Raw genomic sequence first — 13,459 nt, 5'->3', positions numbered from 1 at the left:
GGATGTGTGTGAAAAAGAATAAAAAAGTGTTAAATTGAAAATTAGAGGTATAAAATTAAAAAATTAAAGAATAAAAAAAATTAGGATATTTTAAGACTTTTTTTAAAAAAAATTAAGGAAGTGCATTTATAAAAAAAAAAAAAAAAAAAAAAGAGTTGTGTATATCATGAACCTAGATGCTTTGTATGAATAATAGAGTAAAAAACATTTATTAAAATAATAAAAATAGTAAAATAAGAAGTCTTTAACATTGTATTTAAAATGAGGAAAAGAGAGTGGAGATCAAGGAAAAGAGAGTCGATATCAATGTTTTAAAAATCGGACATAATAAAATATTAGGTTAGTGAGTTAAAGGTTGAACTGACATGTCACTAATTAAAATGCATGACTTTATCTTAATTAAATTTTTTAAAAATATATTTATATCATATATATTTCATGCATATAAATTTGAATAACATTCATATCATATCTTAAATTCATATCATATTTTAAAGAAGTCTTCCAAAAATTGTAATCAATATAATACTAATAAAATAATCAAATTATAAATAAGTTGAATTACATAAATTAATATAATTAAATATAAATATATTTATAAATTATTTAAGTCAATTGTACAATAATAAAATATATTGATTTTATGATCACTAAAGTGATTAATTCAATCGAATTCAAGTATCATCTTATCCAAAATTATTTTTGTATTTTTATTTATATGAAAAATGTATAAGAAAATATTTTACTTAAAAAAAACTAATAAAAAACACTAGATATTATCAATAAAAAAAATAACTATATAATATATATTATATTTATAAAGTATAATCATAAAACTCGTATGGTCTACTAGTCTAGTGTCATTTAAGCAATCTAACACTAATACGGTATTGGTTCAATGGTGATCCAACCGGCCGGTTTGAATGAATTTAAATCGAAAGCAAATGAAACAAAGAAAATTGTGATGTTTTTTATAAGTTACTCTTCAACTAAAAAAAAAATACATAGTTGTGTTTATATTTTTTTTTTCTTTTCTCTGTAATTTTTTTTTTCTTTCTTACCAAACATACCGTAATTCCACGGAGAAGGAAGAAACAGTAATGAAATAGTAGTGGCCTAGCCACCTTAATAGTTATCCTTGGAAAAGGAGTTTTAAGATTCTCGCAAACTCCGTTAAATATTTTGTCGCAACACGCTTTATGAGTTACTACCAAACCTTATCACTTTCATCCACTTTGTGCGCCTCAACTCCCCAATTGCCGGATCTGACTCACACCTTCACTCTTCTCTTCCACTCTGCCCACAATCCCCATTCAATAATTGGTAAAAACAAATTTCTCCCTTATTTCCTGCAATTTACTATTTTGGGTAATGGGTGTTTTGCTATTTGGCTTATCATGGAATTGCTTGACCCAGAAGATGATTGATTCTGTGAGGTTGAAATTGGAAATTATGGATCACGGGGACATTGTTCTTTCAGTTTGAGTTGTTTTGCAGGTTGTATAAATTGGTGTGCTTTACTCTGTGTTTGAGTCTTAAATTAGAATGGTCCCTTGCTTAATGTTTATACAAGTTTCAGCCCAGAACTTGCTTGATGAAATGAATATATTTGGTTTGTGTGGATATTAAGGTTACTGTACTTACTAGTAGCACCATGCGATTTGCTAGTGTGAAAGACAGCCATACCTTGCTTAGATTGGTGCTAGGGATAGATAACATTGAATTCATTTAATAACATGTTTTCTTTCTCTGTTCTCTTTTCATGTAGACGATAGAGTGGTTGCGGATGGCTCCTTTTGCAATTGCAACATTGCCCTCTTCTCGCATCTACCACCTCCCAAAGGCCCCAAACTTGAAGCTACCCATTCGCTGCTCTGGAGCTGCTGCTTCTCCTTCTGTGGCTTCCATTCGATCAAAAGCTGCTAACTTTGATTTGAAGACGTATTGGGGTTCACTGATTGTGCAGATCAATGACAAGTTGGATGAAGCTATTCCGGTTCGGTTTCCTCCGCAGATATATGAAGCTATGAGGTATTCAGTCCTTGCCAAAGGTGCCAAGCGAGCCCCACCTGTCATGTGCATCTCTGCTTGTGAACTCTTTGGGGGAAGCCGCCTTGCCGCCTTCCCCACTGCCTGTGCCCTTGAAATGGTAATTCTTGATCTTAAGGCTCGAGAAATTTGAGAGAGAGAGGTTTATTATTGTCACAATTTTCTTTTTAGGGTAGGATAAACCTCTCTATAAATACTTCTAGGAGAAAAAAATAAAGAAAAAATTAACAGTTTTTTCATAAGTTAATATGTATAAACTAATTTGTACAAGTTTTATCATACTAGCTTTTCTAAAAAATATATTTTTTGAACTTATGCAATTAAAGCTAGTTTATAGAAGTTCTCTCTTAGCAACGTTTTAAAAAAATATATATTTAACTTATGCAAAGGCTAATTTTAGTTGATATGCTTATGAAGAAGTTTATTTAAACCAACTCTTATTTTAGAGCTACTAGAGTTTTATCAGTCAAATAAACCTGATCCTAATTCCTTCCCTTTTTCTTTTTAAGTTTTAGAATGACATTAGTTGCATGTTTAGTTGTAGGGATGTTGTGTTGCTGGTGCAAATGATTGTTTTGGATACCATATTTTTCTAGCTTTACTGCTTAAAATAGTGCCTAAATTGACCTTTAGATGAACATGAACTGTTAAGAATCTTTGGTGTTAACAATTCCTCTATTTTCAATTTCGTTGTTCTTGAACAAAATAGATTTTCTGAATCCATGTTTTGAAATCCTGATGGGATACATTATGGGATTCCTCGAGTAATGATATGGAGTTGTGTACTTAACTAAAAAACTATAATGATATTAAACTACGTGTTTCTGAATATTTTAAACAAACATGGTTATAGAAGTGTATTATTTATTAATCGTATATTTTAGTTGCAATCAGGTGCATGCCGCTTCATTGATTCATGATGATCTTCCCTGCATGGATGACTCCCCCTCACGCCGTGGCCACCCTTCAAACCACACCATCTATGGTGTTGACATGGCAATTCTTGCGGGTGATGCCCTCTTTCCCCTTGGATTTCGTCACATTGTTTCACACACTCCATCTGACCTTGTACCTGAGCCCTACCTCCTTCGCGTAATTGCTGAGATGGCCCGCTCTGTTGGCTCCACCGGAATGGCAGCAGGGCAGTTCCTGGACCTTGAAGGTGGGCCCCATGCAGTTGGATTTATACAAGATAAAAAGTTTGGTGAAATGGGAGAGTGTTCTGCAGTATGTGGAGGTTTGTTGGCTGGAGCTGAAGAGGATGAGATAGAGAGACTGAGGAGGTATGGGAGAGCTGTTGGAGTATTGTATGCACTTGTGGATGATATTATTGAAGAGAGATTTGATGTTGATGGGGGTGACAGGAAAAGCAAGGGAAAGAGTTATGCAGAGATTTATGGAGTAGAGAAAGCAATAGAAAAAGCTGAAGAGCTCAGAGCAAAAGCCAAGGAAGAATTGGATGGATTTGAGAAGTATGGGGAACGAGTCTTACCTCTCTACAGTTTTGTGGATTATGCATTTGATAGAAGTTTCAGTGTTGATGATGCCAGTGGATAATGGGTTCTTGATACGTATCTATCTATACCTAAACTTCTCGAGAATCGATCATTTTATTGCATAGAGAACTTACACAGGTTAGAACACGAAACTGCAGGTGTATACAATCAACCTCAGCATTTAGACTTCCCCCTTTTTGGGTTGGATATCTTTGATCATTCACAGGGACGAGGAAGTCCCGAGAATGTGGAAAAAAGAAAGCCATATATTAAATATGTATCATCCTGTAGCATTTGTGATACCAAGTTAGCATTCCAAGATCCTAGATCACTAATGTGATGATATTATTTTTTTCCTATTAGACTCTTGTTAAATATGTTTTGATAGATACTAAGTACCTGGTTGATTATCGAATGAAATGGAGTTCACACATTTCTTAACACATAAATTTTTCGGGTACATTTTCTCAAAAAGAAAAAAAAATGTTGCACATGAACGGAGTTGTCAATGGTAGGGATGCCACAGGAAAAGAAGCCATAATTAATATCATAAGCTTTAGATATTCCTTCTGTCCTTAATAAGAACAATTTTACTTGGGTATTCTTCCCTGACACCATACTTGTTCAAAATTGGGAATATATGGAAAGGTGTTTCCATGATTGTTTCTACATGCCACAGCCAGGGATTACAATAGCTAATATAATGAATCTCAAGCTGCAAGTTGACGAGCTTGTAGTTGACTTTATTAAGAGGATTAACGAATATGATTAACAAGTGCATAGTGCAATTTCTTGAGGCAGGATACGCTATGACCGTAAGAAACACACATTCAGTTGATGCAAAAGCTAGTGGCCCAAGAATGTGTAAATTTGAGTCAGCTAGCCTTTAAAGCTACTCACTCATATCGAATAGTTCATTAGTAAAAGGAAGATATTGATCTGCTATAAGCTGAAATGGATGTAATAAGCATCACCCCCATGAAATTTGGGTGCACGACAAGCGACTAGGCAGTTTGAAAGGAGAAATATTATTTATAAATATAAAAATTAGTTTATTTTTAGAAAAAGTTCAAAAAATTTAAATGGTAAGACCTTGAGATCGAACTCATTCCTGGTCGGATTGATTCATTTGAATTTAATAAAAAAAAAGAAAAAAAAAGTACATAAATCTATCTCAACTCAATCCGTAGAATTTGAATGTATTGAGTGTTGCACATCAATTGAAGACCCATGCAATAAATCACGTACAGTACATTTCTTTTAATGGACCAACACAAGACATGTTCATGGTGGATGAGAATAAGACCCATGAACGTAAGTAGAAGAGGAGTTGCATGCTCTTACAGCATAACCACCAACCTGCACCTGCAGGAAAGGGCAGCAACCTTTCAGCAAAAAATGTGGATCTAGCTTTAGCCCATGGAGAGAGGAGGAGACTTTAAAAATTCACGAATTCACCATTTTCTTTAGTAAAAAAATAGAGAATATATTGAACCTCCATGAGCCCATGATCATCCATGTTGCACGCGTGCTGAGGATTTCTCTCTCTCACGTTACTGCTTAGGTAGTTTTTTTATATCTTTTAAAAGAAAATGCTCCCTATTTCAAGTAATTTTTCATTCATAATCTCTTCCGTATTCTTATAATATTATGGGTTTTAAATAAATTACTTGTGTTTCATTCGTTTGTGAATATTATTATTATTATTTACTTTTACAATACTCCTTTTACTTGTATACGTCTTATTACACTTTTTATCTTTTTAATATCATTAATATGGCATCTTATTTCAACCTTTTCATTTGGTTACTGTCTCGTACATATAAACATGTACAAATGCTTATAATAAAGGCCAATAGGCCAAACAAAAATAGAATAAAAATTGTTATGTGTTTACAGTTTATTTTTATAATAATAATAATACCAACAAGTTCTGGTAATTAAGATGCATATATTTTATAATTTTAAAAGCGCATATCGGAATTAGTTTTCATAATTATTTAAAATACAAGTTTTACAATATAATTAAAATTAAGATATAATTTTAAATATATAAGGGGTTATTTAAATGTAACATTCCTTTAATCCTATGACTTATAGAAGTAAATTGTGACAACTTGTTATCTTATAGTTTATGGTCTAAATTTGTTTTACTATTTTTTATGAAATGATTTGCCTTTGCTAAAAAAAGGGGATAACTTGATTAATCATATTAGCCGGGCACTTACTAAATCATTAATATGGCCTGAAGTTGCATGTCAAAAGCACGACATGAGTGGAAAGAGTGATTTGATATTTCACCTAAACTCACGCATCTAGTTAACATTACTCAAACTATGAGACCTTTCTAGTGCAAGAGCAAGAGCATAATCATGGGCAGGAACAGAAGCAGTTGTGTCCTCCTTCTTATGGTTGCGATTCTCACACTCTGTTTTGTTTCTTCCAAAGCAAAGCTTAAGAAACTCCAACATGCACCCAAAGCAGATGGGTCTTTAAGGTTCTTGGTGATTGGAGATTGGGGTAGAAATGGAGCCGATAACCAATCTCTAGTCGCTTTTCAGGTATTAACAACTTTATTCATTTCCTTTGCAGAAAGCTGCAAACACTTTCATTCTCCTACGAGAGAATGTTGTTGCTTTTTATTATTATCAAAATCAGGTGAATTTTAAATTGAGGTGAGACCGTGAGAGTAACTAATTAAATTATTTTAAATATATTATTAAAATTAAAATAGTTATTTTATAGAAATGAATGGATATATTAGATTGAATTACATTCTTAAAATAGTATGATTATTTATTTATTTTAATAATTATTTTTAACATGAAAGGGTTTTTTCCGTTCCTTGTATCTCATCCACCAGGTGTCATTGTTGCTGCAACTGCAAGAGCAAGACATCAAATTTAATGGAGTCACATGTCACTTTTCCAAAGAATTCTAATTCTTGTTCGAAAATAAATTTTATTTTTAAAAATAATTAAAAAAATCTCACTCTATTTTTATTTTCATTTTGTTGTTAAAATAATATAATTTTTTAATATTTAGAAAAAATAAATAAAATAAAAATATACAACATTTTCATAACTTATGAAAATAAAAATGGTTTCTATATTTTTTATGTCAACTTTTCTTTTATTCTTTATTTGAATAAATAAAAAATGAGAAAAATATTTAAATCAAAGAAATGTACTTAGGAAAACCAATTTTTAATCTTCTTAAAATAATTTTTTTTTCTCATTTTTTAATATTTATTTATAGAGAGAAAAAATGTCCATCTTGTAAGATACACTTAACTTAATTAGACACTTAATATTATCATTTTCACACTAAAAAAAATTCAATTTGTCTATATCAACAATTATAGTTGAGTTTTTTAAACATGTTAATAAAAAGTATAAAATTTTAATCATGCATATGAAAAACACATCATTAGGATAAATAAAACTCATTATGTTTGTTAATCCAATTATCAATTGTTGTTCGATGAAAAAGTTATATTTTTATAACACTTCAATCAACTACATATTAATACGAATAAAAGATATAAAATATTAGATATTGCTTACGCTCGGAGAATAAGAATTGTATAAATAATTTTTTGATTGCCTTCAAAAAAATACATAAAGTCAGGGTTCGAATCCTGTTTTGTGTATGCAGCCGCGTTAAATCTTGGGACTAGCTATCCCACTCTTTGAGGTGCCTCCAACGTAGCGAGGAGATTAATCACTGCTATCGGTGATGAATACTTCAGGGACGAACAAAAAAAAACACACATATCATTTGATTACTTTTTTCTTTCATGATGATCCAAAAAATATTTTATATACAGCTCAATTACATTTTTAATATTCTTCAGATGGGTGTAATTGGAGAGAAAATGGAGATTGATTTTGTGATCTCAACGGGAGATAACTTCTACGACAATGGATTAACCGGAGTGTATGATCCAGCCTTTGAAGAATCATTCACCAACATCTACACAGCACCTAGCTCGCAGAAGAAATGGTACAATGGTAAGAAACGCTTTTAAAAAGGACTTTATAATTTTAGAGATTATGAAACACGGGAAGCTAAAGAGTAAAAGAAAATTAAAATCAAAATCACAGGTATCTCTTTCTTGAAATTGATTATAAACATATATAGTTAATACTCCTTTTTTTTCGTTTAACTCTTGTTTTTGTGAAGTTTTGGGAAATCATGACTACAGGGGAAATGCCATGGCACAAATAAGCCCTGTCCTTGGATATAGGGACAATCGATGGGTTTGCTTCAGATCATATGTTGTTAATTCAGGTAATCATCAAACCCTTTTAATGTTAGAATGTTCATATTTTTCAGTCATGAGAAAAAAAAATATTGTTATTTCATTTTTCAGAAAGATAAGGACTTTATTAGAATTTCAATTACCCAGTAGAGATTTATTATATTCGCCCGTTAAAATTAAAAGCTATTGAGACAATTATGCTTTATTTGGTGGCAGAAAATGTAGACTTGGTTTTCGTAGACACAACTCCTTTTGTCAAAAAATACTTCATTGACACAAAAGGCCATAGCTATGATTGGAGAGGCGTATTACCCAGGAAGCGTTACATTTCTAAACTTCTCCGGGTAATTTTATAATGAATAATTGAGAGAAAGTTTAAATCACCTTGCTTTTATATATTTTTCCCTTTAAGTTTGTTTCTCTATTAAAAAAAATGACAATTGAGGGGAAATTTTAAATGATGATATTTTCTTAGTTGTTATTTTGTCTTTTTTGTGTGTGGATGTACACTTTTATACTTTAATTTTTATTATTCAAGCGAAGGGAAATCGTTTTATTTATATTTGACATTGGATTTGAAAAGGACGTGGATTTAGCATTAAGACAATCAACAGCGACCTGGAAGGTAGTGATTGGGCATCATACAATCAAAAGCGTTGGACATCATGGAGACACCCAAGAACTTTTAATACATCTTCTCCCAGTTCTTCAGGTATTTCACTTAATTATTCAATTTTTTTAATAATTGACTGATAAAAATTTAAAAATTAAAAGATAAAGACCAAAGAAAATTTGCAGGCAAATAATGTTGATTTGTACATAAACGGACACGACCATTGCTTGGAACATATAAGTAGCCTTGACAGGTAAACAACTTCCCCATGTATGTTTGATATTAATCATTTTCAAATATCTTATACATGCATGCAAAACTTAAGGACGCATGGTAGAATATAAGGGATAGTTACATAAGCCCCTACTTTATGTGAAAGCAATGTATAAAAGTAAAAAAAAAAAAAAAAAAATGGATGCAGTTCAATTGAATTTTTGACAAGTGGTGGTGGATCGAGGGCATGGAGAGGTGATGAGAAAGGAAGAAAAGGAGAGGAGATGAAGTTTTACTACGATGGCCAAGGATTCATGTCCGTACACATTTCTCAAATTCAGCTTCAAATAGCTTTCTATGATGTCTTCGGCAATGTCATGCACCAATGGAACACCTCCAAGTTTGAAATGTGTGTATGTATATGTAACGAATAATGATAGATGCATGCGTTGTTTGAAATGTTTTTGTCTCACAAATTGTACCTTGCAGGCTCAAGGACTTGGACCTAATCTCGAAGTCGAAGGCCCAATAGTGACGAAATTAACAGGGTCTGCGGCAAGAAATGGGAATAAGGTGGCGTGAATTAGGAAAGTTAGAATTCAATTTAAATTCATGAAAAACTTGTTCACTTTTAAAACATAATAATAAGTTAATTATATAGCTTTAAATAAATTAATATATTAAGTTATTAATTAAATTTTAATTTAAAAGTTATAGAAAAATTAATAAACAACATGTCCATTAAAGGATGTTGGGCGGTAACTCCTTTCTCAAACAGTCAACAACTATAACGTCGATGCTAATAATGTCTTTATGACCATATTTCTGTACTTTTTCAATAACAAAATATTTCAATTTCGTCTATTTAGCAAAATAATTGTAACTTTTAGAGAAAACTATTATTGTAGAAGTATCAGATTAAATTTTAAGTTGTTTGGTAATATTAATTGTCGACTACTCCATCGGTCTGTAGTAGTAGAATTCCTCGTATATTATTTTGTAAAACGTCTCCTTTAATTTTTATATGTTTATTTTTTATATAATAGTTGAAACTGAAGAAATTAATTTTAAAATGATGTCAGTACGCAAAATTTTAATATCAAATATTAGACAAAACATGTAGAAAAGCATTCAAATAGATATGACCTTACATTAGATAAAGAATTAAAAAAATCAATGAATTTGTGTGTTTTATTATGTTAAATCTTCTATTAAAACCTGATAAAAAAAGAATTGAAAAGATGTTAATAGTTTACTAATTTAAAAAGAAACCATAAAATAAAAACAACGATGTATAAAAGGTACTTTTATAGTTGAATTGATCAGATAATTTTTAGTTGATGAAACTCAAACTATGCGAGATTTTTTAATTTAATTATGCTATGAATTTAAATTAGAATATATTTTTATATTATAAATCAATTTGAATCAGAAAGTATTTTATTTATTAATTTGAATATTCAAATTATAAAAATCATATTAATAACAATTACGTTAATTAATATAAGTATATATTTTTATGAATAAAAAAATAAAAATATGTATATTTTAGTGAGAAAAAAATTGAGGTGCTCTCACCTGACATTTGTCTAAGTAACATTCTTTGTGTGTATATTAAATTACCGATTATATAATTGTGAGATATTTCTTAATTTGAATTTATTAAGAACTTGAATCAGTTATATTAATAATATCAATTAATTTGAAATATATAATTATTTAATCAACTAATTAGAATGTGATATTACGATGTGGCATATACTTATTGTTCCGGTCAAAGGGTGGACTAGGGTTTTTTCCTAGATCGTGCCTTAGAGCCAAAGCATTCAAAAGTGTAATCTGCCTTCTCAATTCTAGGGTTTTTGGCTTTATCGTTTCTTGCTGATGGGCCTCCTGGGCCCCGAGAATGTAGGGATTTCTTCAACCGTCTAACCTAGAGAATACTTTGTCATTAAAGATGAGATTTTGTCCCTGATATCGGACCATTATCTATGTGAGAGGGTCAGATCGGATTTTGGCGGCCGAGTTGGAGCACACAAGTCGGATTCTGACCGAGTGCACCCATGTAGAGGGGTCAGATCAGATTTTGGCCGAGTTGGTAGTCGGATTATGGTCGAGGGGGTAGTCGGGTTATGGTCGAGCTAATTTGCGGCGAGCCTCCACTCGGGTGTTAACCGAGTGACCAATCAAGAAAGAGCCGACCGAGAGCCAAGTCGGCTTACCACTAGGGAGGATGTAGGATCGAAACCCGTTAGTCGGAGAATGACCGCTACGTTACACTTGCCTTCCAGCCTTGAGCCTATGAGGCGAAAAGGCTAAAGCAATCCCCTTCTTTGAATCACCCAGGCAGTAAACCGAGAGAGGGCGTCGAAGAATGACTGATACGTTACACTTGCCTTCCAGCCTTGAGCCTATGAGGCGAAAAGGCTAAAGCGATCCCCTTCTTTGAATCACCCAGGTAGTAAACCGAGAGAGGGCGTCGGAGATTGACCGATACGTTACACTTGCCTTCCAGCCTTGAACCTATGAGGCGAAAAGGCTAAAGCGATCCCCTTCTTTGAATCACCCAGGCAGTAAACCGAGAGAAGGCGTCGGAGATTGACCGACACGTTTGTAAGCATCATGATTTCCTGGGAGTCGATGGGACGTGCCACTTCCCCTTACTTAGGCAGGGACGTGTATTTATTACAAATACGGCGTTATAGGGATGTGTGTAATGATGATGCCACGTGGCAGCTTCTGTTGTGAGGGTTATTAATGTGGGGCCCCCTTTGGCTGGGGTCATAACGTCCCACGCGCGTTGTGACTTTTGGGCGCCCCCCCTCACGCGCGACCTTTCACCTCCATAAATAGGGGGGCTACCCATTTTTTTAACTCATTTGCTTCTTCTTCGTCGCGCGTTTTTCTTCTCCGGTGGTGGCTCGGCTTCTCCATTCTGAGTTACGGTGGTCCACGGTGGTTTTTAACTATTTTTAGTGGGTGAAGTTGTGTGAGAACCCCTTAGGTACGCGTATTTATTTCATTCTTCTTAGTGATTTTTCTTGCAAACCTTTGAGCTTTTAGGTTAATCTAAGATTATATTCGCAATGGCCGTCGTGGGTTATGGGGAGTTATACAAATGGGTTAAGGGTGACGCACTGAAAAGTGAATCTTTGATAAATTCCTGGGAAGCCATGGATAGCTTTTGTAGAGACTATGTTGTTTGCAGTGATGGGGATGAACTGGTTCTGTGTGAACCTTGCGTTGATAGGGAGCCAGTATGTCTTAGTTCATCCTCAACTGAAAAGTTCACTTTTTGTTATACCACCCTTATTTCTAAGATTAGGGTGAGATGGCCCCTTACCGAGTGTGAAAAGGGGGTACTTGGATCCTTAGGTGTTGCCCCGACCCAACTGCACCCAAATAGTTGGGCTTTTGTGCGAGGTTTTGAAATCTTGTGTACTGGGCTCGGCATAACCCCGACTGTGGATAAGTTCTTCTATTTCTTTGAGAGTAGGACTAGCAAACGTAGTAGCTGGGTGTCTCTTAGTGGGGTCTCAGGTCGGGGTTTATTGTCATTGTTCCAGTCGTCCTATAAGGACTTCAAAAGATCATTTTTCCGAATTCGTAGTTTACCTGGTCACGAAAATGTGTTAGAGGGGTTTCCTTTGTACTAGAACCAGAACACGATAGCATTTGGTGGGCTAGATTTCGAGAGGCTCTCCGAGAGTGATCGGATTGACATTAAGAAAATCGAAGATTTGAAAATCGTATTCAATACTGGGAAACTCCTAGACCTAGAGAATAGGGCGCAAGAATTGAAAATATATATAGGTATATTACTGTTTGAACACCATGAACTTCCTTTCCTTGTTGATGTCTTCTTCTTAGGCTAACTTGTTGATGTCTTCTTCTTAGGCTAACTTGTTGATGTAATTTTTGCAGCGAGAATGGCTAGCATGAGCAACCGAGAAATGATGAGGCTATGGAAACAACAAAAGATTTCTGAAGCTGCCGTAGTGGGTGAGTCGGCTACCGAGAAGGTCGCGGAAACCAGGAGTCCAGTGGTGAAGTCAAAATCCATTGGTGGGACCCCGCAGAAGCATCGTCGCGAAACCGACAAGTCTGTATCGGTGGTTAATTTGGACACGGTCATGGTCACCGAGATGGACAAAGGCGACACGGAGGTTCAATCTGCCGAGAGAACCCTGAGCGCGTGCCTCGGCGAGAACTGGGAGCCAGTGGACCACGGAGCCGACCGTAGCAACGTGGCTTCTTTCTGGGATGAGAAGTTTAACCATAGCGCTCACATTCGTGGAACCGACTTGCTAGAGGGGGACCGAGGCGATTTGGAGAAGATGAGTGCTTTCACTATCGCCAAGGGCGTCGAATCTCTTACAAATCGCCTCTCGGCGCTCTCGTTTATCAATGAAGACAACATTCGTGGCTTAGTGAGAGAGACTAAGTTGCAGGGGAAGAAGATTGCATCCTTGGAAGATAGTTTGACTAAGAGCAAAGCTGAGTGTAAGTGGGTCTCCACTGAGCGAGATAAATTACTGGAAGGCCGTCGTGTCTTTGAAGATGAGAAACAAGCTTGGGCTGTAGAGAAAGTTGTAATGATGAAAGAGCTGGAGGATGCTCGCCTAGCGCGTGACAAGCATGCCGATGCTGCTCAAGTTTTTGAAAATGACATTGCAAACTTGAAGGCAGAGGTCGAGGAGTTACAAACTGGCATACATACCATCAAAATGGACTCATTGAAGAAGTTTACCCAAGGCTTCGATGTTGCCGTTGCCTAAGTGAAGTTTTTGCATGCTAATGTTGACCTTGAAGGCGTTGGCTATT

General features: G+C 34.4%; 2 protein-coding genes across 4 annotated transcripts; both read left to right on the top strand.

The window, feature by feature from the left end:
* The first annotated feature begins 1,161 nt into the window (after positions 1-1,161).
* GGR (geranylgeranyl reductase) lies at positions 1,162-3,904 on the top strand. 2 transcript variants are annotated; one of them, XM_083068869.1, is made up of 3 exons: positions 1,162-1,323; positions 1,769-2,149; positions 2,944-3,904. In XM_083068869.1, the coding sequence occupies exons 2-3, from the start codon at positions 1,787-1,789 to the stop codon at positions 3,604-3,606; spliced, it is 1,026 nt and encodes a 341-aa protein (XP_082924995.1). In that variant the 5' UTR covers positions 1,162-1,323; positions 1,769-1,786; the 3' UTR covers positions 3,607-3,904. The 2 variants fall into 2 exon arrangements, with proteins under 2 accessions (XP_082924995.1, XP_082924996.1); XM_083068870.1 differs by lacking the exon at positions 1,162-1,323 and adding an exon at positions 1,339-1,497.
* Positions 3,905-5,799: 1,895 nt separating this feature from the next.
* LOC109804919 (purple acid phosphatase 3) lies at positions 5,800-9,307 on the top strand. 2 transcript variants are annotated; one of them, XM_020366840.3, is made up of 8 exons: positions 5,800-6,106; positions 7,402-7,558; positions 7,731-7,838; positions 8,026-8,153; positions 8,393-8,521; positions 8,608-8,675; positions 8,844-9,048; positions 9,125-9,307. In XM_020366840.3, exons 1-8 carry the CDS (start codon positions 5,918-5,920, stop codon positions 9,215-9,217), a joined length of 1,077 nt encoding a protein of 358 aa, XP_020222429.1. In that variant the 5' UTR covers positions 5,800-5,917; the 3' UTR covers positions 9,218-9,307. The 2 variants fall into 2 exon arrangements, with proteins under 2 accessions (XP_020222429.1, XP_020222430.1); XM_020366841.3 differs by having other exon boundaries at positions 5,804-6,106; positions 8,844-9,044.
* Positions 9,308-13,459: the final 4,152 nt, after the last annotated feature.

This window comes from Cajanus cajan, chromosome 2 (assembly GCF_000230855.2).
Source record: "Cajanus cajan strain Asha chromosome 2, NIPB_CcT2T_4, whole genome shotgun sequence".
In the NCBI taxonomy this organism is placed as follows: domain Eukaryota; kingdom Viridiplantae; phylum Streptophyta; class Magnoliopsida; order Fabales; family Fabaceae; genus Cajanus; species Cajanus cajan.
Note: the sequence above shows the minus strand (reverse complement) of the source record. Positions and strands in the feature narration are given on the sequence as shown.